Raw genomic sequence first — 23,895 nt, 5'->3', positions numbered from 1 at the left:
TTTTCTTTATTTGCATAATGATAATGAAGGTCTCCTCTTCCTGGATTTTTACCAACCTTCTTTTATATCTTTTCTCCCCCTTGCAGATGAACGGGACAAAGTTCAAAAGAAAACATTTACAAAATGGATAAATCAGCATCTCATGAAGGTCAGTGTGCATTTCTTTTGCATCTTGGGATGGTTTTGCAGACTTTAATTTATTGTACAGTACTTTAGTATATGGCTCTGAAGAAAAACCTTTCGTGTCAGCTGCAGAGTTTCAGTTCTAGAGTATTTCACGTTCGTTTCAGGCATCTGTTACTTGGTGTGTGGCCTGCGGGTCCTGATGGGAGTTGGAGACGAGTGCCCAGTGATGGCGGTGAGGTCTGTGACCTCAGTCCAACCTCTTATTATTAGACTCTCAAAAATCTCCTCAGGTTACATGTTAGGGCATTAAAAACTGCAATTTTTAATAACCTCTTTTTTCCTCTCAAGATTGCAGGCAAGTTCTGGTGTCAGGTTTATGTGAATGGTGGAGAGTTAGGTGGGAATAAAGATGGGTTATAGACAGAAGTCTAGACTCAGTTTTCTTGCACTTAATGTGAACCAGAAGTCGATGCTTATTCTGCATTTCTCTGTGAAACAGTTAATAGTTGTGGTTCTTAATTAATATTTGTTTGTGTTCCATGGGTCACTTTGAGAATATGTTGTGGGTTCTCCTCAGAAATACACATGTGCACCACGCGTGCATACAATTTCTTGGCATTATTGGGTCCCACCAATCCAGTGATTCTATAAATCTCATCTAAGGATCCCATGGGATTTCACAGTTAACTTAGTCCCCTTTTTTCGCTTTTTATGGCCAGTCCTGAAGTTAGAGGGAGGTAGTATTTTAAGTCTGTTGTTTTGGGACTTGGAGAGAGTTTTCTCACATAGAAACATTATGGTAAAAATGGTTATATTCTTAGGCTGTCCTGGAGATCCTATTTAAACCATCATGTAGCCTAGGGAGATGGTGCCCATACTATAATCACATCTAATAACTGTCTATGAAAGTGATGCATATTTCATGGGGTATGTCAGATGACGTGACAAGGTTTAGTCCTCTCATCACCCATGGACAGAATCCTTTTCCCAAATCTGACACTCTCTTCAGGTGAGCCATGTCACCCACTCCCCATCTGAGGGTCAATTTGTGGGCATTTCTGTTACTGCTGGGATTTCTGTTCCTCATCCTCTGATGCGTTGGTCAGAGGTCTGCTGTTGATGCTTTCATGAGGAAGTGTGTTGTGACTCCTATGGAGAGTATCACGCCAGCAGCCTGCCTGCCCTCCGCCTGGCTTCTGTGTCATCCTGTGTGTCCCGTGCCTCCCGTGCGAGCGGACCCTGCACAGGCTGGAGCAGAGCAGGGCTGGTGTGTGGGCTGGGGTGTGGGATGTCGGAGCTGAAGACTCTGACAAGACTTTTCCATTTCTGAGATGAGTCCAGGGGAAGTGAGCTTCTGGATGAAAAGCTGTCCCTTTGGTGGCTGCTGGACTGCCAGTCTTTTTTCAAGAAAAATTTTCATTGAAGTATAATTGATTTACAGTGTGTTAATTTCTGCTGTATAGCAAAGTAACTTAGTTATACAGATACATACATTTTCTTCCCTGGTGGCTCAGTGGTAAAGAATCCACCTGCAATGCAGGAGAACCTGGGTTCGATCCCTGGGTCGGGAAGATCCCCTGGAGAAGGAAATGGCCACCCACTCCAGTGTTCTTGTCTGGAGAGTCCCATGGACAGAGGAGCCTGACAGTCCATGGAGTCACAAAAGAATCAGACATGACTTCGCAACTAAACAACAACAGCATACATTTTCTTCAGATTCATTTCCATTCTGGTTTATCAGAGGATGATGATCATGGTTCCCTGTGCCGTGCAGGGGGACCCTGTCTACCCATCCTGTGTGTAACAGTTTGCATCTGCCAACCCCACACGCCCACTCCATCTCTCCCTTTCCCTCTTCCCTTGGCAACCACAGTCTGTTCTCTATGACTGTGAATCTGTTTCTGTTTCATCAGTTCAGTTCAGTCGCTCAGTCGTGTCTGACTCTTTGCGACCCCATGAATCGCAGCACGCCAGGCCTCCCTGTCCATCACCAACTCCTGGAGTTCACTCAGACTCACGTCCATCGAGTCAGTGATGCCATCCAGCCATCTCATCCTCTGTCGTCCCCTTTTCCTCCTGCCCCCAATCCCTCCCAGCATCAGAGTCTTTTCCAATGAGTCAACTCTTCGCATGAGGTGGCCAAAGGACTGGAGTTTCAGCTTTAGCATCATTCTTTCCAAAGAACACCCAGGACTGATCTCCTTCAGAATGGACTGGTTGGATCTCCTTGCAGTCCAAGGGACTCTCAAGAGTCTTCTCCAACACCACAGTTCAAAAGCGTCAATTCTTTGGTGCTCAGTCTTCTTCACAGTCCAACTCTCACATCCATACATGACCACAGGAAAAACCATAGCCTTGACTAGACAGACCTTTGTTGGCAAAGTAATGTCTCTGCTTTTGAATATGCTATCTAGGTTGGTCATAACTTTCCTTCTAAGGAGTAAGCGTCTTTTAATTTCATGGCTGCAGTCACCATCTGCAGTGATTTTGGAGCCCAGAAAAATAAAGTCTGCCACTGTTTCCACTGTTTCCCCATCTATTTGCCATGAAGTGATGGGACCAGATGCTATGTTTTGCTGTTTCATAGATATGTTCATTTGTGTCATATTTTATTTATTGTTTAGTTTATAAAATTTTAATTGGAGGGTAGTTGCTTTTAATGTTGTGTTGGTTTCGGCCATACAGCAATGTGAATCAGCCATAAGTATATATATGTGTGTATCTGCAAGTATATATCCCCCTCTTAAGCCTCCTTCCCAGCCCCCTTATCCCACCCCTCTTGGTGTGTCACATTTTAGATTCCTTCTACATGGTATCATATGATATTTGTCTTTTTCTTTCTGACTTACTTCATTTAGTATGATAATTTCCAGATCCATCCATAGTGCTGCAAATGGCATCTCTCATTCTCAGATGGTTGAGTAGTATTTCATTGTATGTGTGTACCACCTCTTTATCTTTTTATCTGTTGATGGGCATTTAGATTATTTCTATGTCTTGTCTATTGTGAATAGTCCTGCTAAGAATATAGGTGTGCATGTATCTTTTTGAATTACAGTTTTGTCCATATCTACACCCAGGAGTGGGATTGTAGGATTATGTGGTAGCTCTATTTTTAGTTTTTTGAAGAACCTCCACGCTGTTTTTCATAGTGTCTGCACCAGGTTACATTCCCACCCGCATTGTATAGCATTGTATAGTTGTCCCTTTTCTCTACAACCTCTTCAGTATTTGTTGCTTGTAGACGTTTTAATGGTGGTTATTCTGACTGGCGTGAGGTGGTGCTTTGTGGTAGTTTTGATTTGCATTTCTCTGATAATCGGTAATGTGGAGCATCTCTGCATGTGCCTGTCTGGCCTGGCAGTCTGTGTGACTGTGGCCATCGGGGGGTGGGGGGGGTGGTGCAGAGGGTTGGCCCATGTCCCTGGAGCCTAAGCCCCATATAGTGCTGACAGTTGAGGATAGAAGCTCACGAGGGTGACCCCATGGGAACGCCCTGCTGGCCTGAGATGGATGCTAGTGGGGACCCACCGTCTACTGGATGTGTTGGGCTGGACCACTCATTGGATGAGCATTTTGTAAACTGGATGAATGAGTTTAAGGAAAGTGCCTTTGCTAAAAATTCAAAATGCTAGCTGAGCTGTTTGATGACAAGGCTGCATCGTCCACTCCTAGGGTGCATCCTGGTGCCTTGCGTGGATAATGCACATGCGTGCTTAAATCACTTAACCCTCCAACAACCCTCCAAAGGTGGTTTCCTTTAGTGGTTACGCACACACAGCCTTCAGAGTAAGGTGGCAAGGGTGCCCATCTCGATTTATGTGGAGTAAGTGATGTCTTTTTTTTTTTTTTAATAAAATAACACATCTCAAAGATATAAGGCTTCTGCAGTAACCCAGTAAGAATTAGGAAAATAATAATTTTACACACAATAGCCATTTGATAGATGCCAGTCCAACTGGTTAGGGTTATAATCAAAGTAGCATATTTGTTTCTTGATGTAGGTCAGAGTTTAAAATTTACTCTTATTAAAAAATTGTGCACTAAAATTTCTGACACAAAACTCAAATGTGTGAGAACATAATTTTATAATATTTTATTCTTTTCTGTTTGGAAGTTAGAGTGTTGCCTTCAACTGGGAAAGGTGATTACATATCCCCAGAAGTGGGGCAGCAGGCTGTTCAGGTTTGTGTCCTGGGCTGGCCAGAGAAAGGCCAGCCTTTGTGTCATCTCTTGCGTGTTTCACCCAAGGGATGACAGAGGAAAGTAAGACACTTCTGCTGTCAGAGATCATTTGGTCATAACCCAGTTCGCAGGAAATGGAAAATAAGTGTGTGGATTTTAGGTTAAAATGTCAATATTAGAAATATTTCTTCTGTGTTGATTTTCTTATGTTCTTCCCTTGAAATACTGAACATATTCAGGAGAAACAGGGACGGAAGAGAAGTGAGTCTCTTACCTTTCTTGCCTCACCGTGTTCCTTTTTAGTGAACGGAAAGTATGTTATTTGAAGAGTTTTTCATAAAATTAATCATGCTAAAAATGTGAAGGGAAAGGGTGACCATGAGTCAACAGAATGAAGGAGTAATTGATGGGTAAGGAGAGAAAAAAGTGGGAATAAAATAATTTTTAAGGCGTTTGAGTCATTCTGTGTGTGCACTTGCTCTGCTTTGTCTGAGTGTGGCCCTCCTTAAACCTGGGGGCAGGGAGAGGAAAGTGGGGACAGAGGAGGAGAAAGAGAAGAAGGGGGGAGGTTCGTGGGGTGAGAGGGACCTGTGTGCTGGGACTGCGTTCGGGAGGCCTCTGCCCTGCGCTCAGCGGCCTGGGGGGCTGACTCAGACCACGGGCTGCTCCCCATCTTTTGAAAGAATTCTTAAAACTTTTGCTCTATGTTATTATTTTATGTGTTTACTTTAATGTAATTTTATGCAATTATTTTACCCCAGTTGTGGCTCCAAGAAGACTGTTCCTGGTAGTTCTGCTCCTTTAGGCAGTGAGGTGATTGAGAGCTTAGTCCCAGGACAGATCTTCTTCACGGGATTTTCTGTTTCATTTGATAAGTATTTTGTCTTTGAAAAGAGACTTGTCTCCTGCAAAGCTGTCGGCCTGTGACACGTAAGGCCAAGGTGGGAGGCAGATGACCCTGCAGTTGATCGTCTGTGACGCTGCTCTGGCCCTCCTCCCTGTGCAGTGGGAGTGGTGGGTTTGTGGAGGGCTCGATGCGATCGCTCGGCTGAGCAGGCAGGCAGGCGGCGCCTGGCCGGTGGGCAACCCACAGCGAGCGGTGGCCGAAGAGGAGGCCGAAATGGGTGCTGCCGATCAGACAGAGAAGCAGGGCTGGGACGCCCGGGCACTGCCTGCCTCGTCCGCGTCTCTTCTTGACTGCAAGCACTTCCCTCTTAGTTCATCTGGTTTAGAAACAGCCGGGGCTGGGGGTCAGAATCCATGGGCTGGCTTGCCTTGGAGCCCTGCGGGGACCCTTGGCTCCAGACTCCGATCATCTAAGGCTCGCTCATCTCCTTAAATGAGTCCTTTCCCCACACGCCCCTCCCCATCCGTGGTTGCTCTTGGGGCCCAAGGCCTCTTCTCCCTCCTTTTCCCTCTTCTTGCACACACTCCCCTCGCAGAAAGGGGCCTGTGGACTCCGTGTACCTGCGCTTGGGTTCTCACGACTCGCGTCTTCGTCCCCGATCTCACGGGGGAGCAGCCAGCCGCGCTGGTCCCGCCGCGTCAGCAGGGAGGCGGGCAGCGTGACCTGGCCAGGCGCCCGCCCCGCCCGGAGCGCCTCGGCGCACGCACCAGCACCAACGTGCTGCCGGCTCTCCAGGCTGTTAGACTGTTGACTTTCCCCACCTTACAGTTTCAGCTATTTGCTAATTAATCCTCGTGACTCAGGAAGTTAGGATTTATCCGGCTCTAAACTAGTGTATACTCAGTGCCCGGGGGAAGCTTCTGACAAGGTCAATTTTTCAAAGTTGATTTGACCGAGAAAAGTAAACACTGCGGACTTTTTAGACGATTGCTTAAGTTATTGTTGTATCCAAGCGCGTAACCGTTGTTTCCTTAAAATACTTGGTTAGGATTTTTTTTCATATAGCTTTCTCTCCAGAAAAAATGACTAGAGCCTTATTTTACATTGGGGCTAAAATGACATTTGTTTAAATCGTTTGCTTAATTAAAACTTATGTTTGTTGGTGAGCAGACGTCTCTGGCTTTTTTCCAAGTGTATTTAAATTTTAGTGCTCTGGTATTTCAGTTGTATGACTAAGCCTGTCCTTAAACTGATTGTTCTAGCAAGAATGTTTTCCTTTTGGTTCCTCATTCTTCAGAATATATTTAGGAATATATCCCAGTTAACACATTCATCTGCTACCTCTACATGTTTCTTCACACACGGAATATAGTGGATTATTTTCCTTGCAGATTATGATCTCTGTATAAAACTATTGTTAAGTAACAATTATGTATTATTCTTTGACTTCCCTGGTGGGAAGTATTGTATTATTATTATTTTTTTGTATTATTCTTTAGCATAATTTAAATTGTAGTGCTAAAACATGAGCTGGGTGTTATTGAAAATACCTGTGACTTCAGTTAGCTAAATTTTACTCAGAGAGTTATTCCAAAATATAAAATTGATGACCTTCTATTATTTACAGTATTTATTTTTGCCCATTCTGCCAATGGGACTTTATATACTAGAGCATCTTAGGTCACTGTTTAATTTTTGTTATTCTTGATCACATGCAGTTCTGTCTTTCTGTCTAGAACTTCATGAGCATATGTATGGCACCCAGATCTCTAAGTCCTGATGATGTAGCTTTTGCCTTGCTCTGAGGACACAAGAGGCAAGGCATCCTTTTATTTCCTGAAACATTTGAAAGACTAGAAGATTCCTTTTTAACTCATTGTTTGCCTGGACCCAGAATTAGAACTTGAGCTGTGACTGAGAGGCTGTATTGAAGAGGAATAATTTAAGGTGAAGAACAGTTTTTGGAAGCTTGGAGTCTGGGGAATTCATATAGTGTGCTTCCCTTGTGTTGGATTCCTCTAACTAACCATTTATGGTGGAGTTACGTTCTTCAGCACTGGTTGACTGTACTGTGAACTTATTCCTTAACATTGTGTAGTCGGATGTTTGGGCTGAGTTTTACTTTGTGTGCTCAGTCGTGTCCCGCTCCTTGTGACCCTGTGGACTGTAGCCCGCCAGCCTCCACTGTCCATGGAATTCTCCAGGCAAGAATACCAGAGTGGGTTGTCATTCCCTACTCTAGGGGATCTTCCCCACCCAGGGATCAAACCTGCATCTCCTGCATTGTCAGGCAGATTCTTTACTACTGAGCCACCTGGGAAGCCCGCGTTTTACTTTATTGACACATAAATGCATTTGGAGAGGAAAAGGCCCTGGATTCCACTACTGAACTACTCCCTTTTAGTAACCTGCGTGGTTACCACCTGGGAGACAGCCTGCTAAGGATCACACTTTAATCTCTGTTCCGTCTTGTCTTGGGAAAGCTTGATTTACTCAAGGCAGAGATATCCTTTGCACATATTGTAAAGGCAACAACTTCATGGCTCCACTGAATCAATCACAATATTTTTTATTGATTTGGTGGCTGGAAGGAAATGTAGACCCCTAAGCTGAGAATACGGTGATAACTTTTAGGGAATAGGTAAAAAGCTCTATTTGCTCTGTGTTCTCAGCCATCACATACTTCTCGAGTAATTTTACCATCTGTGGGTACAGATGGTAGAGGAGAATTTTTGAAGCATCGACTTTATAAAGGACTAATGACAAATGCTTTTTCTGAAACTATAATGCAAGTATTAGCTCTTAAAATCTGCAAATAAGGTCTTTTTTTCAAGACCTTAGACTTACATGAGGAGAAGGCAATGGCAGCCCACTCCAGTACTTTTGCCTGGAAAATCCCATGGACGGAGAAGCCTGGTAGGCTGCAGTCCATGGGGTCGCTAGAGTCAGACACGACTGAGCGACTTCACTTTCACTTTTAACTTTCATGCATTGGAGAAGGAAATGGCAACCCACTCCAGTGTTCTTGCCTGGAGAATCCCAGGGACGGGGGAGCCTGGTGGGCTGCTGTCTCTGGGGTCGCACAGAGTCGGACACGACTGAAGCGACTTAGTAGTAGTAGTAGACTTACATGAGTGGTTCTTAAACTTCAGCTACATCAGAGTCTCTTGGAGGGCTTGTTACAGTAGATGGTTGGGCTTCAGCCCAAGGCTTCTTATTCAGTAGATCTGGGAGGGACCTGAAACTCTTCCATTCTAATAAGTTCCAGGAAGTTAGGTTTTCAACAAAAAGCTGTTGCTGCTGAGCCAGGGCCACACTATGAGAGAGCACCTGTCATAGAGAAAATGATAAATATTATAATAGACCATCAGATTCATTTGATATAACCAACAAATATTATAAGCAGGTTTAAAAACTAATTGTAGCTACTGCATATCTATTGTAAGCTGTATTTATTAAATAATAATGAATTAATAAATATTAACTAATACAATATTAATACTATTACTACTACCAATAATAATAGCTGCTAATATTATTTGAGAGTAAACCACTTGCCAGGATTTGTCACTTTTGTGTCTTAATGTCTACGTCTCATAACAACTCTTATGGATAGGACCTATTCTTTTTTTAAAAAAATTTAAGTATAGTTGATTTACAATGTGATGTTAATTTTTGTTGTACAGCAAAGTGATTCAGTTTTTTATGTATGTGTGTGTGTGTGTCTTCCCTGGTGGCTTCCCTGGTGGTTCAGCTGGTAAAGAATCTTTCTGCGATGCGGGAGACCTGGGTTCGCTCCCTGGGTTGGGAAGATCCCCTGTAGAAGGGAAAGGCTCCCCACTCCAGTAGCCACTCTGGTAGCCTGGAGAATTCCATGGCTGTACAGTCCATGGGATCACAAAGAGTCGGACATGACTGAGCGACTTCCACTTCACATCTGTATGTGTCTCACATTTTTTCCACATTCTTTTCCGTTGTGATTTGTCACAGGATACTGAAGATAGCTCCCTGTGCTGGGCAGCAGGCATGTCCTTTGATGCTGTGTGGACTAGCTTGTGTCTGCTAACCCTCTCCTCCCCCCAGCCCCGCCTCCCCTTAGCAGCCACAGGTCTGCTCTGTCTGTGAGTCTGTTTCTGTTTTGTAGAAAAGTGCATTTATGTTGCAGTTTAGATTCCACATGTAAGCAGTATCGTACGATATTTGTCTGTCTCTGTCTGACTTACTTCACTCAGGATGATCATCTCTAGGTTCATCCATGTAGCTGCAGATGGCATTGTTCCCTTCTGCTTTGCGGATGAGTAACATTCCGTTGTGTATATGTGCCACACCTTCTTCGTTCATTCGTCTCCATCCTGACTGTTCTGAATCCCTGTGTTACAGGTGTTGAAACTGATGCCCAGGGAGGTTGCATAATTTCCTCAGGTCGTGAAGCTGGTAGACCTCAGGATGCATGTGGGAAAGAGGCTAAGAGAGATCACGCAGGCTGGAGACCTGTCTGGGGAAGAAGTGAGGGTCACACGCCAGTCTGCCTGACTCCAGACATTGTGCTCTCTCTGCTGCGTGAAGGATGAATCCAGTGAGCAGAGCTGAAGGGGAAGTTGAGTTCACCTTTGGACCCTGGTCTAATATCTTTACAAATGTGATGTGATGTTTGAGTTATTTCTGTTGAGGTGTAAGAGATGTGTATGTAGTAGAGGAAGGGTTAAACGGGGAGAGGGGATAGACTCAAAAGTGTAGAGTTTAGAAGCAAATCATGTTTTTTTAAATGCAAAAAATAGTTGACTTGGTAACCTTGACCATTTCAAAACAGTAAGAGATAACACAGGTGAGTATGACGTGGTTTCATATAGACAGTCATAGCTTGGGATTGAGAAATTCTGAATATCTTCTCATCATGAAGAATAGTGATTTCTTTGGGTAAATTCCTCATCAGTAAAGTAAAAGTTGCTCAGTTGTTTCTGACTCTTTGTGATCCCGTGGACTGTACAGTCCCTGGAATTCTCCAGGCCAGAACACTGGAGTGGGTAGCCTTTCCCTTCTCTAGGGGATCTTCGCAACCCAGGGATTGAACCCAGGTCTCCCACATTGGAGGCGGACTCTTTACCAGCTGAGCCACAAGGGAAGCCCCTCACCAATTAAAAAGGTCCAAGATAATACTGTTTACTTTCAACAGGGCTGTATTGAACATTTGTATAATCAGGGCTGTATCTGAAATACAGTTTAGAAAGTACTGGTTTTTTCTTTTTAATTAATTAATTAATTTTAATTGGGGGCTAATTATTTTACAGTATTGTGGTGGTTTTTGCCATACATTGACATGAATCTGCCATGGGTGTACATGTGTTCCCCATCCTGAACTCCCCTCCCACCTCCCTCCCAATCTCATCCCTCTGGGTCATCCCAGTGCATCAGCCCTGAGCTCCCTGTCTCATGCATCGAACCTGGACTGGTGATTCATTTCACATATGATAATATACGTGTTTCAATGCTATTCTCTCAAATCATCCCCCACTAGCCCTCTCCCACAGAGTCCAAGAGTCTGTTCTTTACATCTGTGTCCCTTTCACTGTCTCGCATACAGGGTCATCATTACCATCTTTCTCAATTCCATAAGTATTCCGTTAATACACTGTATTGGTGTTTTTCTTTCTGACTTACTTCACTCTGTATAATAGGCTCCAGTTTTAATGCAGCTTACTGCTTTGCTGGAGACATTAAATACATTTGTGAGAAGATCCCTTGGAGAAGGGAGTGACTGGCTACCCACTCCAGTATTCTTGCCTGGAGAACAGCTTGGATAGAGGAGTCTGGCGGGCTCTAGTCCATGGGGTTGCAAGAGTTGGACATGACGGAGTGACTGACTCTTTCACTGCTACCTCTTTTGTTTCAAAACCATTACCTGTTACTCCTGGCAGCACAGGATGAAGCGTCAGAATGAGTGCTAAACGGTGGGGTTTTACAAGATCGGGGCCAGGAGATTTGGGGTGGCTCGGAGAGTCAGGCACTCTGAGTGTGCCAGGACAGGGGTGCTGGCTTCAGTGGGGCGCAGAGGAGGGGTGGGCCAGGGCTGGGCGGGGCTGTGAGTCTTGAGCCTGCTGTACTGGATGCTGGGTTTGCTGGGAGGAGATCAGGTGGAGAGAAACGGCGAAGCCACACCCGAGACTAACACAGCATCATCAGTCAGCTGTATCTCAATAAAAGAAGAAATGGTGAAGACAGATAAGCAGATGGGATAGGTCAGCCAAGCATGTTGGAAGTACCTGAGGACAAGAGCAACGTGGTATAACTGGCATTCTGAAGTCATGTAACTGCTGTTGGGAAGAGCCTTGAATGCATACGTAGGCATTAAGGAACCACAGGTGACGGCATTGTGAACTCTGCGATGGGGCAGTCTTCCTGTGATGGCTCCGTGTCTGCTAAGTGAGGGGACCTACAGAGGGGACTGTGGGGCCTCTGTGTTAGTTCTTCCCCTTGTTTGTAGCTGGTACTCGGACGGGGTTGCAGAAGGCTTGCTGATCAGATTATAGGTTGAAGGAACACTCAGTATAGTAAACAGATCAAGAAGGCTGGACCTCTGGTCTCATCAGAAAGAGAGAACTTAACGGTGAAAATGTAAAGTTCTGCTCAAAGACTGAAGATTTCCCTGTAGAATTTAGAAGGTGCAGAAGGTCTGGCGGGCAGCGATTGCTGTCGTCGGAGCTGGGGGTTCCGATGGCCTCAGCCTGGAGGCAGTGGCGTGCCTGCGCGCAGGCTGTGTTAGCAGAGCTCAGAGTGTGCTGGGCGCCCAGCATCCAGGCGTGTGTTCAGGTCCTGACTGCACATACAGGGGCAGTCAAAAGCAAAGTGACTGCAGGACGCAACCATGATGGGGAGCATCTGGAAACATCTCTTGGATGAGGGATGATGGAGACAATTGAGAAGGAGACTTTGAGAAGAGAGGGTTACAGAGAAACGTGATGGGCATTTTCAGATATTGGTCAGGGTAGTCATATAAGAAGCTACAGTTTAGGATTTATTAGATCCAAAGATTGATGGATACTTTCCAGTTTGAATATGTAAGCTCAATGTAAAACCTCTCTGTAAACATCCACAGTGCCCAGTGATAGGTGTTCACTTCAGTGTGTTTTGATCTAAGGGTATATTCTTGGTTTCCAGTGGCTGCTATAACCAATTACACAGGCTTGCTGACTTAGAGCAGTGATCTCTATGCTGTCACAGTCTGGGGGCTGGAAGTCTGGACTCAGTTTTTCTGGGCTGGAATCACCATGGTAGCAAGGCTGTGCTCCCTTCAGAACCTCCTGGGGAGAATGCCGTCCCCGTCTCTCTCAGCGTCTGGGGACGCCAGCATCACCTTTCCCGTGGCCACATGCTGCCTCCTGGTCCGTGGGTTAGGACCCCCAAGCATCTCTTTTCTAAGGAGGTTGGAGACTGGATTTTGAGCCCACGGGCATAATCCAGGATAATCGTCCCACCACAGATTTTTAACACACCTGCAAAGATTCTTTTCCAAATAAGGCAACATTCAGTTTCCACAGATTCGGACCTGATATCTTTGGGGCCACCATCATCCTCTTATATGTGAACCAATAAAACTGCCTCATGTGAAGTCAGCTAAGGCTTCATGGGATAGCACTCCCCAGTCATTCCCAGATTTCCACTGAAATCCTGTGGGGATGTAGTTGGAATCTGTCAGAGGTGGAACAGAAATGGTGCATGCGTTGGTAGGAGGGTGAACTAGGTGGTGATGCATTTGCTTTCCAAGACCAAGACTATATAGTCATGTCATTCGTTTATGTTAAGATTTGTGAAGCAGTAATTAATAGGGATAGACCAGAGATTTGTTTTTATATTTTTTAATGTTTGAAATAATTTTATGCTTTAACAAGTTGTAAAAATAAAAATAGTACAAGGAGCCCTGTTGGGTATGCTCATTACTTAGATTGACTCTTGGTAGCACTTACCCTGTTTGCTGTATCATGACTCTAATACTGCACGTGTGTGTGTGTGTGTGTGTGTTTTTCATCTGAACCACGTGGGGGTAAGTCCTATACTATACAGATGGCCCTTTTGCCCTCAGTACTGCAGCATTTCCCAAGAGTAGGGGTGTTCTCTTTCATAGCCCCACGTCTCCCTACTTCATAAAGTCACGCTGGCTCACAGTCTCTTGCCTGTATTTCAGTTTTGTGGTTGGTCCTTTACACTGTTACCCCAGAGCAGCTTGCAAGTCGTGGTCAGCTGTTGCATTTAGCTGCTGTGTCTCTTTATCCTGCTTTAGATAGAAACAGTTTAACAGCCCTTTAACAGACTTTTATGACATGAACATTTTTTGAAGACTGCAGAACAGGGGTTTATAGAGAATGGAAGATCAATTAATAGTAAAATGTGTTTTGAACTTCAAACTATTTTATGACAAGAAGATAAGCCCTTTTCTGAGATTTTAGTACTTGTTGATACAATAATGAGTATCTTTTCAAATTTTTCAGATAATACAGTGTCTTTTCAAATTGAGAACCTCACAACTTGACTCAGTAATTCATAAAATGACTTTAGTTCTGTCTTGTGGTCAATTATAGTTTTTCTTGATTTCCTTACTGCTAATAATAGTATTACTTCTGTTTCCAACACTGCCATTTTGAATGCCTAGGCTGAGCCACATGCTGGATGGGCCTTGTAAGTGGGTTGTCTGGTTGAGCCCTTGTTTAGCCAGTGACATTCCGGAGGCTCAGGAACAACAAGACCTGACCGGCGTGGGTGGGCTGAAACGTGGCAGAGAACCTTCTGGTTCTCCAGGAAAGCTCCGCCATCTTGGCCCATCTTGCCTGAGCAGAGCCACAGGGCTGAAGAGCGGTCAGGAGGGGCAGACCCGGCAGCAGGGGAAAGGAGCAGTGCTGAGGTGCAGCTCTCGTTTCTTTCTGCGTTACTTCTAGTCTTTGCTGTGATGCTGCGGCCATAAATTTTTATTTGCATTCTTCTCTAATCAATATGCTTTACAAGCATTTAGAGATATAGATAAAAGCTTATGAGAAAGCCAAGCAGCACTCCCAGAGGCCGGGGTTTTAGCTGGAGAAGGGCACTGACTAAGCCCTTTTCAAAGAAGAGGATAAGGCGGTTTGCTCAGTGGAGCTGACAGCCCCATCCTGCCGCGCAGGCTTCACAGCAGCGCCGGTCCCATCTTTCCGTCGTGGGTAGGTCCCGCAGAAGCTTTGCTGCGTCGTCTGTTCTGGACTCCAGGCTGCAGCTCAGCCCAGCTCGGTGCCTGACACGCTGCTTCTGTCAGGCCCCTGTTGCTTCCTCAGTGAACCTGAAACCAGATGACGCTTTCCCCCGTGTTTGTGATACATACCCCTGACTACTGTGATGGGAAGATGAAAAGTGTCACTTTGTGAGAAGTGAGGTAAAAGTCCGGAAGGAAAGGCATTGCGTGATGACTCCTTCCTGTGAAGGCTGAGGAGCCCCGCTGCGTTGTGGGTGCAGAACGTGAGGCACCCGGTCAGGCAGGAGGAGCCGCCACGCTGATGCTGTGCGTTCCTTCACAGCCCAGTGCAGGGTCTCCGTTCATGTCGGGGGCAGGAAGTTTACTCTTATTTATAACTGACATTAATGTATATCTAGCGTTAAATACGTACAAGTAAATAAAACAATATAATAAAAAGAACCAGCCTGAATACTCTTTGGAAGGACCTATGCTGAAGCTGAAGCTCCAAGACTTTGGCCACCTGATGCAAACAGCTGACTCACTGGAAAAGACCCTGATGCTGGGAAAGATTGAGGGCAGGAGGAGAAGGGGACGGCAGAGGATGAGATGGTTGGATGGTATCACTGATTCGATAAGGACACAAACTTGGGCAAACTCCAGAAAATGGTGAAGGACAGGGAAGCCTGGCCTGCTGCAGTCCATGGGGTCGTAAAGAGTCGGACATGACTTGATGACTGAATAACAGCAAGAATTACGTACCTATAAATAAATGAATAAGTAAAGTTTGCCCAACTTACCTACTGTTATTTCCCTCAGCTCAGAATGTAGAAGACTATTGATTGAAGCTAGCTTTTCTTCACTGGGGAATTTTCTAATAGTTTGCTGACAATATTAGTAGATTCTTTGCAGCCTTATTGCATGTGAGGAAGAAGAAATCGTTTCCTTCTAACCTTTCTAGGTTCCTGGCTGGGCTGTAAAACAAAAGACAGATAAATAAGAGAAAAGCATACAGATTATTTAATAAGAACTTTGTATAATCAGGAGCCTTCAAGGGGAAATTGAAGGCCTGAAGAAATGGTTAAACCTGAATGTGTTTTAACACCAGGCTTGGTGGGGAGTGGAGGGTCACGGGGAAACGTGGCAGAACAGAATGGCGTGAGCCAAGGGTAATAAACTTGAGAAGTGTTCAGATTCCTCTCACCTGCAGAGATAAGGATGCTCCTTTCCTCCAGGTGCAGAGCGAGCACCTCCCCGCTGAGGGTCTCATGACCTGCCTGGGGGTGGGTGTTGTCAGCGCCCTTCCAGCACCCGCTGTCTCCCAGCTCCTTCGGCTGGAAACGTCCAGTCTGCCCAGGGGCCGTGTCTGGGGTTGTGCATCCTGAGCCCTGTCTTGCAGGTGTGGTTAGGTTTCTCATTTCTTAGGATCTTACAGAAAACCCCGTTTCCAGGCACTGTCGGGTTGGCTGTGCTGCAAACCCGAGGGGAGATTCAGAAACTGGTTTTGAAAGGGGCTGATGAGGAGGACAAGTAGGGGGAGGCAGAAGCCAGTGATGAAGAGCGGGGCATGCCCTGCTGGTGGAGAACTTGACCTTGAGAGCGGTCAGTGTGTCAGGGGCCAGGGACGAGTCACGTTGGACTTGCCACGGAGTTTGGAAGCAGTTGCCTGCATAGTCGTGTCTGACTCTTTGCGACCCCATGGACCGCAGCATGCCAGGCCTCCCTGTCCATCACCAACTCCTGAAGCTTGCTCGGACTCATGTCCATTGAGTCAGTGATGGCATGCAACCATCTCATCCTCTGTAGAAGCAGATGTTTTTTCTGAAACTCTCCTGCTTTTTTTTTTTTTCACTTCATTTTTTTAAATTTATTTTTAATTGAAAGATAATTGGTTTACAAGGTCGTATTGGTTTCTGCCATACAACAATGTGAGTCAGCAACAAATATACATACATCCCCTCCCTCCTGAGCCTCCCTCCCACTCACCCCTCTCCTGCTTTTTTGATGATCTCTGGTTCCTCTGGCTTTTCTAAATCCAGCTTGAACATCTGGAAGTTCATGGTTCATGTACTGTTGAAGCCTGGGTTGGAGAACTTTGAGCTTTACTTTGCTAGCTTGTGAGATGAGTGCAATTGTGCAGTAGTTTGAACATTCTTTGGCATTCCCTTTCTTTGGGATTGGAATGAAAACTGACCCTTTCCAGTGATCAATGCAAAGAAATAGAGGAAGATAATAGAATGAGAAAGACTAGAGATCTCTTCAAGAAAATTAGAGATACCAAGGAACATTTCATGCAAAGATGGGCAAAATAAAGGACAGAAGTGGTATGGACCTAACAGAAGCAGAAGATATTAAGAAGAAATGACAAGAATACACAGAAGAACTATTAAAAAAAGATCTTTATGACCCAGACAACCACGATGGTGTGATCACTCACCTAGAGCCAGACATCCTGGAATGCGGAGTCAAGTGGACCTTAGGAAGCATCACTGCAAACAAAGCTAGTGGAGGTGATGGAATTCAGATTGAGCTATTTTAAATCCTAAAAGATGATCTTAATGTGATATAGAAGAAATGTATATGTGAAAGAGGGAGAGATCAGTGACCTCAGAAGGAAGCTGTTAAAGCTGGGAGGACCACTGTGTACATCTAAAAATGCTGAACTGAACACCGATGGCCTGAGCTGTGGATTCATGGTGCTGACATAGTCTAACACTCGATGATGTCTTAAAGAATTTCTTTTTTCCCTTCTTCCAGTTTCATTGAGATATAATTGACATACAGCACTGTATAAGTCTGGGCTTTGCAGTGTAATGACCTGACTTACATGCATTACAAAATGATGACCACAGTAAGTCTAGTGAGCCTTCATTACCTGTATATAGATACAAAGTTAAAAGAGAAAAAGTTTTCTCTTATGATGGAAAGTCTTAGGATTTACTGTCTTAAATTTCATATATAACTTACAGCAGTGTTAATTACCTTCAGTTCGGTTCAGTCGCTCAGTCGTGTCCAGCTCTTTGTGAGTCCGTGGACTGCAGCACGCCAGGCCTCCCTGTCCATCACCATCACCAACTCCTGGAGTTTACCCAAACTCGTGTCCACTGAGTTGGTGATGCCACCCAAAAGTATAAATCTCATCCTCTGTCGTCCCCTTCTCCTCCCGCTTTCAATCTTTCCCAGCATCAGGGTCTTTTCAAATGAGTCCACTCTTTGCATCAGGTGGCCAGAGTATTGGAGTTTCAGCTTTAGCATCAGTCCTTCCAGTGAATATTCAGGACTGATTTCCTTTAGGACAGACTAGTTGGATCTCCTTGCAGTCCAAGGGACTGTCAAGAGTCTTGTCTGACACCACAGTTCAAAAGCATCAATTCTTCCGCGCTTGGCTTTCTTTATGGTCCAACTCTCACATCCATATGTGACTACTGGAAAAACCATAGCCTTGATCAGATGGACCTTTGTTGGCAAAGTAATGTCTCTGCTTTTTAACATCCTGTCTAGGCTGGTCATAACTTTTCTTCCAAGGAGTAAGCATCTTTTAATTTCATGACTGCAGTCACCATCTGCAGTGATTTTGGAGCCCAAGAAAATAAAGTCTGTCATTGTTTCCATTGTTTCCCCATCTATTTGCCATTTAGTGATGGGACCAGATGCCATAATCTTAGTTTTCTGAATGTTGAGTTTTAAGCCAACTTTTTCACTGTTCTCTTTCACTTTCATCAAGAAGCTCTTTAGTTCTACTTCACTTTCTGCCATAAGGGTGGTGTCATCTGCATATCTGAGGTTATTGATATTTCTCCCCGGAATCTTGAATCCAGCTTGTGCTTCATCCAGCCCAGTATTTCTCATGATGTACTCTGCATATAAGTTAAATAAGCAGGGTGACAATATATAGCCTTGACATACTCCTTTCCCTATTTGGAACTAGTCTGTTGTTCCATGTCCAGTTCTGTTACTTCCTGACCTGCATACAGGTTTCTCAAGAGGCAGGTCAGGTATTCCCATCTCTTTAAGAATTTTCCACAGTTAATTGTTAATTCCACAGTTAATTTTCCACATGTTAATTACCTTAGTCGTGTTGTATATCACATGCCTAGTACTTATTTGAGAGTTTTGTTTATGTGCTTATAGGTTCAGTTCAGTGCAGGTTATTAACTGTTAATTTCATCTGTTGGGATCTACACATACATTAAAGCTACACCACCCTAAGTGATCATGAAAAGTATAAAACTGTGGAATTAAACCTAAGTTTAAAGATGTGCAAATACGGTCAAATAATACGCATTTTGAAAGGCTCTGTGTCCTTAGTTGTACACGAGTTATCTACATTTACCTGACTAGTCAGCTCAGTTGCTTTATAATCTTGAAAGTACAAATATACAAACAAATCTCTCGGTGATTTTCCTATCTTCATTGCTCTTGTCACTTCACTTAACAGTTGCTGACAGGTGATGTATTCGAAGGAGTTTTCATGTCATAGGTCCAGTTTATATCCCACAAGTCTGTATGAATGTTTAGTCTTTTCCCTTGGGATGTATTCGTGTCAGATGTCCACTTCTTTATTGATGATTTCTTGGCTGCGTTCGGGCTCCGTTGCTGTGTGTGACTTCCTGTAGTTGCAGCGTGGGCGGTCTGCCCTTGTTGTGGTGCTCGGGCTTCTCATTGCTGTGAGCGGCTCCTCCTGGGAAGTGCGTGGGTTCCCCTGGTTGCAGCACACAGGCTTGGTGGTTGCCGCTCCCAGGCTCTGGGGCACCAGCCAGGAGTTGCGATGCTCCGGTTTAGTTGCTCTGCAGCAGGTAGAATCTTCCCAGGTCAGGGATTGAACCTATCTGTGTTCCCTGCATTGGTTGGCGGTACTGCTAAGGAAGTCCAGATGTCCATTTTTTTAATTTAAAATTTTTTTTATTTTTTTAGAAATTTATTGACATATAGTTGATTTATGATGTGTTTCTGCTCTATAGCAAAGAGATTCAGTTATGCATATATATATATTCTTTCCCCTTATGGTCTGTCCCAGGATATTGAATATAGTTCCCTGTGCTACACAGTAGGGAATGGTGTTTATCCATCCTATATATGATAGTTTTCATCCTATGCCCACTTTTGACAACATTTTGTTACCAATTTTTCTATTTTGAAAAAGAAAAATGTTTCACAAATGAAAGTAGCAAAAATCTACCTTGTTTTAGGATTTTTCCAGCAGGATATCTATGATATGGTATACAGGAAATGCACAGCACTGCTGAAGTGCTGTTGCTTCATATTTATGCACAATATTGAGGTGCATTTATGAGGGAGAATCAATAGCTAAAATTAATGTAAGAACATCTACCAACATAATATGGACAAGACTACATTTTTATTATAATTGCTTCCTTACAATGCATTTTATTCATTCACTGCCAGAATTTTCAGATTCCATTCGAATGAAAGCAAAATTGAGCCAGGAATATGCTAACATTTAAATTGCATGTCCATTGTAGGGGTATGGGAAATCATATTTATTGGCAACCCACATGCCTTATATTAGAAGTTTTATACATTATTTTGTGACTTACCTGTTTAAAGAATTTCTTATCAAAATTGTTTAAGTGTTCTTGTTTGTGATTTTTTAAAAAAAACTCTCATGGGAAATATACTGCTGCTGCTGCTGCTGCATCGCTTCAGTCGTGTCCGACTCTGTGCGACCCCATAGACAGCAGCCCACCAGGCTCTCCCATCCCTGGGATTCTCCAGGCAAGAACACTGGAGTGGGTTGCCGTTTCCTTCTCCAATGCATGACAGTTAAAAGTGAAAGTGAAGTCGCTCAGTTGTGTCCAACTCTTAGGGGCCCCATGGACTGCAGCCCACCAGGCTCCTCCGTCCATGGGATTTTCCAGGCAAGAGTACTGGAGTGGGGTGCCATTGCCTTCTCCGGGGAAATATGCTACTCATTTTCAAATAAAATTTAGAGACACCATGGCGCTGGTGGTCGGATCGTGTTTTGATAGAGCACGTGTGCGCAGTCCCTCACATGTGAGTGGGGCTGTTTGTCCGTCATTTTTAGAGAACTGCATTTCCCCAGGTGGTTGAAGTAGGAGGTGGGCTGCTCTTCTTCTTAGACCGGCCCCGGAGACACAACCTAGTGCGTATCTTGATGGATGGATGTTAAGAGTTTAAGTCCTGAGGTCGAGGAGCCCTCCTAACACCAGAACAGCAGCTTGCCAGCCCCACAGAGGTATAGGTTTCAAGCCTCCTTGGGCTTCTCTGTTTATTTCGGAGGCTCCCTTGCTCCCTTTCCCCAGGGGCGCCTGGGTAAGTGGGTCCTCCTGACTCTCTGTGTTTCATCCTGGAGTCCCAGGGCAGCTGGTCTTGGTGAGGGTTGGGGCAGGCCCTCATGGGGAGATGATGAGCACCAGATTCTCCGGAGTCCGTAAAGAGTGCAGCACTCAGCCCTTGTGCTGGGGAAGAACGCCTGGGGCGAGTGGGTACGAAGGCAGCCTGGAAGTAAGCTAGTCTTGCCTGGAGTCTCTCCTGGCGGGCAGCCTCTGTGAGTTAGTCTGCCTTTTCCAGCATCTTCCCTCACTGTGCCCTAGAGCCCGGAGGAGGTCCATCCTTTTTTTGGGGGGGGGGGCAATTTATAAAACTGTCCCTCCCTTTTTAAGAATCTGAATTGAAGTATAGTTGATTTACAATATCGTATAAGTTTCAGGTATACAGCTCAACGATTCTCTTATACATCTGTACGTATGTGTGTGTGTGCGCATGTATTTATATATGTATATGGCTTCCCTGCTGGCTTAAGACCGTAAAGAATTTGCCTGCAATGCAAGAAACACAGGTTTGATCCCTGGATCAGGAAGATCCCCTGGAGAATGGAATGGCCACCCATTCCAGTATTCTTGTCTGGAGAATTGCATGGATAGAGGAGCCTGGTAGGCTACACCCCATGGAGTCACAAAGATTTGGACAGAACAGAGCGACTACCATATATATATGTTGTATATATAATATAGGTTAGCCTTGAACTGTTCTAAGCCTTTGTTTTCTCATCTGGAAAGCACAGAGAATAATGCCCTCTTTAGAAATCTTTCAGATTAGCAAAAGCTCAGGTCTGTCCTCCAGTCTTCCATAGCAGTGGCCATGGGTCATGATGGTTGCATTTTTATGGTTTGTGTCATAGTATTGCCTATGAGAAGAGGAGTATCGCATTGAGTATTGCATATTGAAGAGAGGAGATGGCCCATCTGAGAAGGGGCTGTGGTTTTCTGTTGCAGTGCCAGATGCCAGTTAGACGGTGAACTCCAAATAAAGGAGTGTGTTTCCCATGGTCTGGCTGAAGCCCACACTGTGTCCCTTCCCGTGGGTATGGCAGTTTGAGATGAGATGCTGTGATTATTTGTGTGCCATCACATCTCTGGTTGAGTTTAGCCCGGATAAAATAATCCACATAGCAGCAACCTGGTAGAGTCATAAACACAAGATGGCATTTCAGCCTTCTGCCTGAGCAGAGAGAATCTGGCACTTGTATTTCCTATAAGAGCATTAACAGCCTTCTAGTACTTGAAAAAACAAAGCAAAATCTCCAAAATCAGTAACGCTTACTGAATTCTTGAAGAATAGTGTAAAAACTCTATTTCTTAGAGTTAAGTACAGTTATACCAGGAAGATATAAGTGCCCTGACCTAAAAGTAGAAATTTCTAAAAGTAGAAATGTGTCCTATAGATCTGTGTCCAAGTTAATGATCTTCAGGGTTATCTTTTTTTTTTTTAATCTCACAGTTTATTTCACATTGTTCCCAGATGTTTTAAGCATCTCATTATGCATAAGCTTAAAAAACTAAAGAAGCCCTATTTGCAGACACTTTGATTTTACTGGAGCATCGTGCATGCCTGCGTGTGTGTTAAGTTGCTTCAGTTGAGTCCAGCTCGTTGCGACATCATGGACTGTGTCAAGACCAACAAGTCTTTGTGACACCATAGCCCACCATGCTCCTCTGTCCCTGGGATTCTCCAGGCAAGAATACTAGACTGAGTTGCTATTTCCTTCTCCAGGGGAGCTTCCCCACCCAGGGACTGAACCAGTTATCTTAAGTCTCCTGCATTGGCAGGTGGGTTCTTTACCACTAGCGCCACCTGCGAAGCCCTGCTGGAGCACTGTATGTAACAGCAAATTTTAAAAAATTGATGTATAGTTGATATCAGCTAGTTGTGTAACATAGTGGCTCACAGTTTTTAAAGGTTTTACTCCATTTGTAGTTACTCTAAAATATTGGTTGTCTTCCCTGTGTTGTACAGTATATCCTTGTAGCTTATTCATTTTCTACATGTTAATAATAGTTTGTACCTCTTAATCGCCTATCCCTATCTTGCCTTCTCTCCTTGCCTCTCCCCACTGGTCACCATTAGTTGGTTCTCTTTATTTGTGAGTCTGTAACAAGAAGTTTTAATGTTTCTTCTCATTTGTTAAATTCCAGACTTTTGGTTTGTGGATTTAATTTCTGATGAAGACTTTTCTTGATCATTTTAAAATTAATTTTCCTGAGTTGACAGGATCAAATAAAAACATATATATATATATATATATATATATTTTTTTTTTTTTTTTTTTGGCAAAGAAAAGCATTTTTAAAAACAGGTTCCCAGGAACACCAGTGCTGTGAGATGCCTTGGGGTAAGGTGGGGGTGGTGGGGAAGGCTTCCTTTGCCAAGAGTTTGGAAAGCAGCCTTCCCAGATTGGAGAGATTTATGGTACACATTAGCATATCAAAGACTGAATTTCTGTGGAAAAGAACCCTGTTTAAACCAGTGTTACACAAAACCACTTGGTCATGGATTCTTTTTTTTATCAAAGAATATCTATTAACATCCCTTTGAGAAATCCTGCAGGAGAGTTTTAGAAATGACTGTTTTTAAGCAAGTCTAATTAATTTTGTGTTAATTCGAATCCCAGATTTGGACAGGATCTAGTTAATTTGGTTGTCCTTGCAGGAATGTTTTCTCACAGCCTTTCTTATGGGTCATTTGCTTTCTAATTCATGGATAACTCACACTTTCAGTCTACTTGAGTTGTAACTGAGCCAGAATCTGCTCATTGTAACTCCCACCCTCATGTCTTGGGTCAGCCCCCACCCGCCCCTCCCCACATGGTATTAAACATATATGTCAGCTCTTAAACATGTGAAGAATTAATTTTGTCCCTTTTTTAAAACTTCTCTTGTCAAAAAGTTTTAAGAACACTTAAAGCTTCTGTTGACTAAAAAAATATGTACAACCTATAAGTTGAGAGTTAGGTTTTATTCGGTGGGGATGTTGGACTTGAGCCCTGGAGACAGGACCTCAGGTGACCCGGGGAAAGCGGACTCCGAGGGGCAGGAGAGGAGCCAGGCTACATACAGGTTTGCAGCAAGGGCAGGTAGTCTATGGAAAGATTACTGTTAGTTAAGAGAAAACGAAATCTCTCACATGAAGAGATTTAGCAGTTTTCTGTGTATGGGAAGATACTAGTGGCCCGCTTGCTGAAATTATTTCTTTCCTATGCGTCTGGCCCTCTGGGGCCAATCCT

The 23,895-nt window shown here is 44.2% G+C and overlaps 1 protein-coding gene across 18 annotated transcripts in view; it reads left to right on the top strand.

Moving 5' to 3' along the window:
• DST (dystonin) overlaps positions 1 to 23,895 on the top strand; it is a 514,655-nt gene that overhangs the window by 220,022 nt on the left and 270,738 nt on the right. For all 18 annotated transcript variants that reach the window (XM_055571805.1, XM_055571789.1, XM_055571786.1 and 15 more), the window contains one exon: positions 87 to 148. In XM_055571805.1, the coding sequence (XP_055427780.1) occupies positions 87 to 148 (62 nt within the window). The remainder of the gene's footprint in view (positions 1 to 86; positions 149 to 23,895) is intronic.

This window comes from Bubalus kerabau, chromosome 3 (genome assembly GCF_029407905.1).
Source record: "Bubalus kerabau isolate K-KA32 ecotype Philippines breed swamp buffalo chromosome 3, PCC_UOA_SB_1v2, whole genome shotgun sequence".
Lineage (NCBI taxonomy): Eukaryota > Metazoa > Chordata > Mammalia > Artiodactyla > Bovidae > Bubalus > Bubalus kerabau.
Note: the sequence above shows the minus strand (reverse complement) of the source record. Positions and strands in the feature narration are given on the sequence as shown.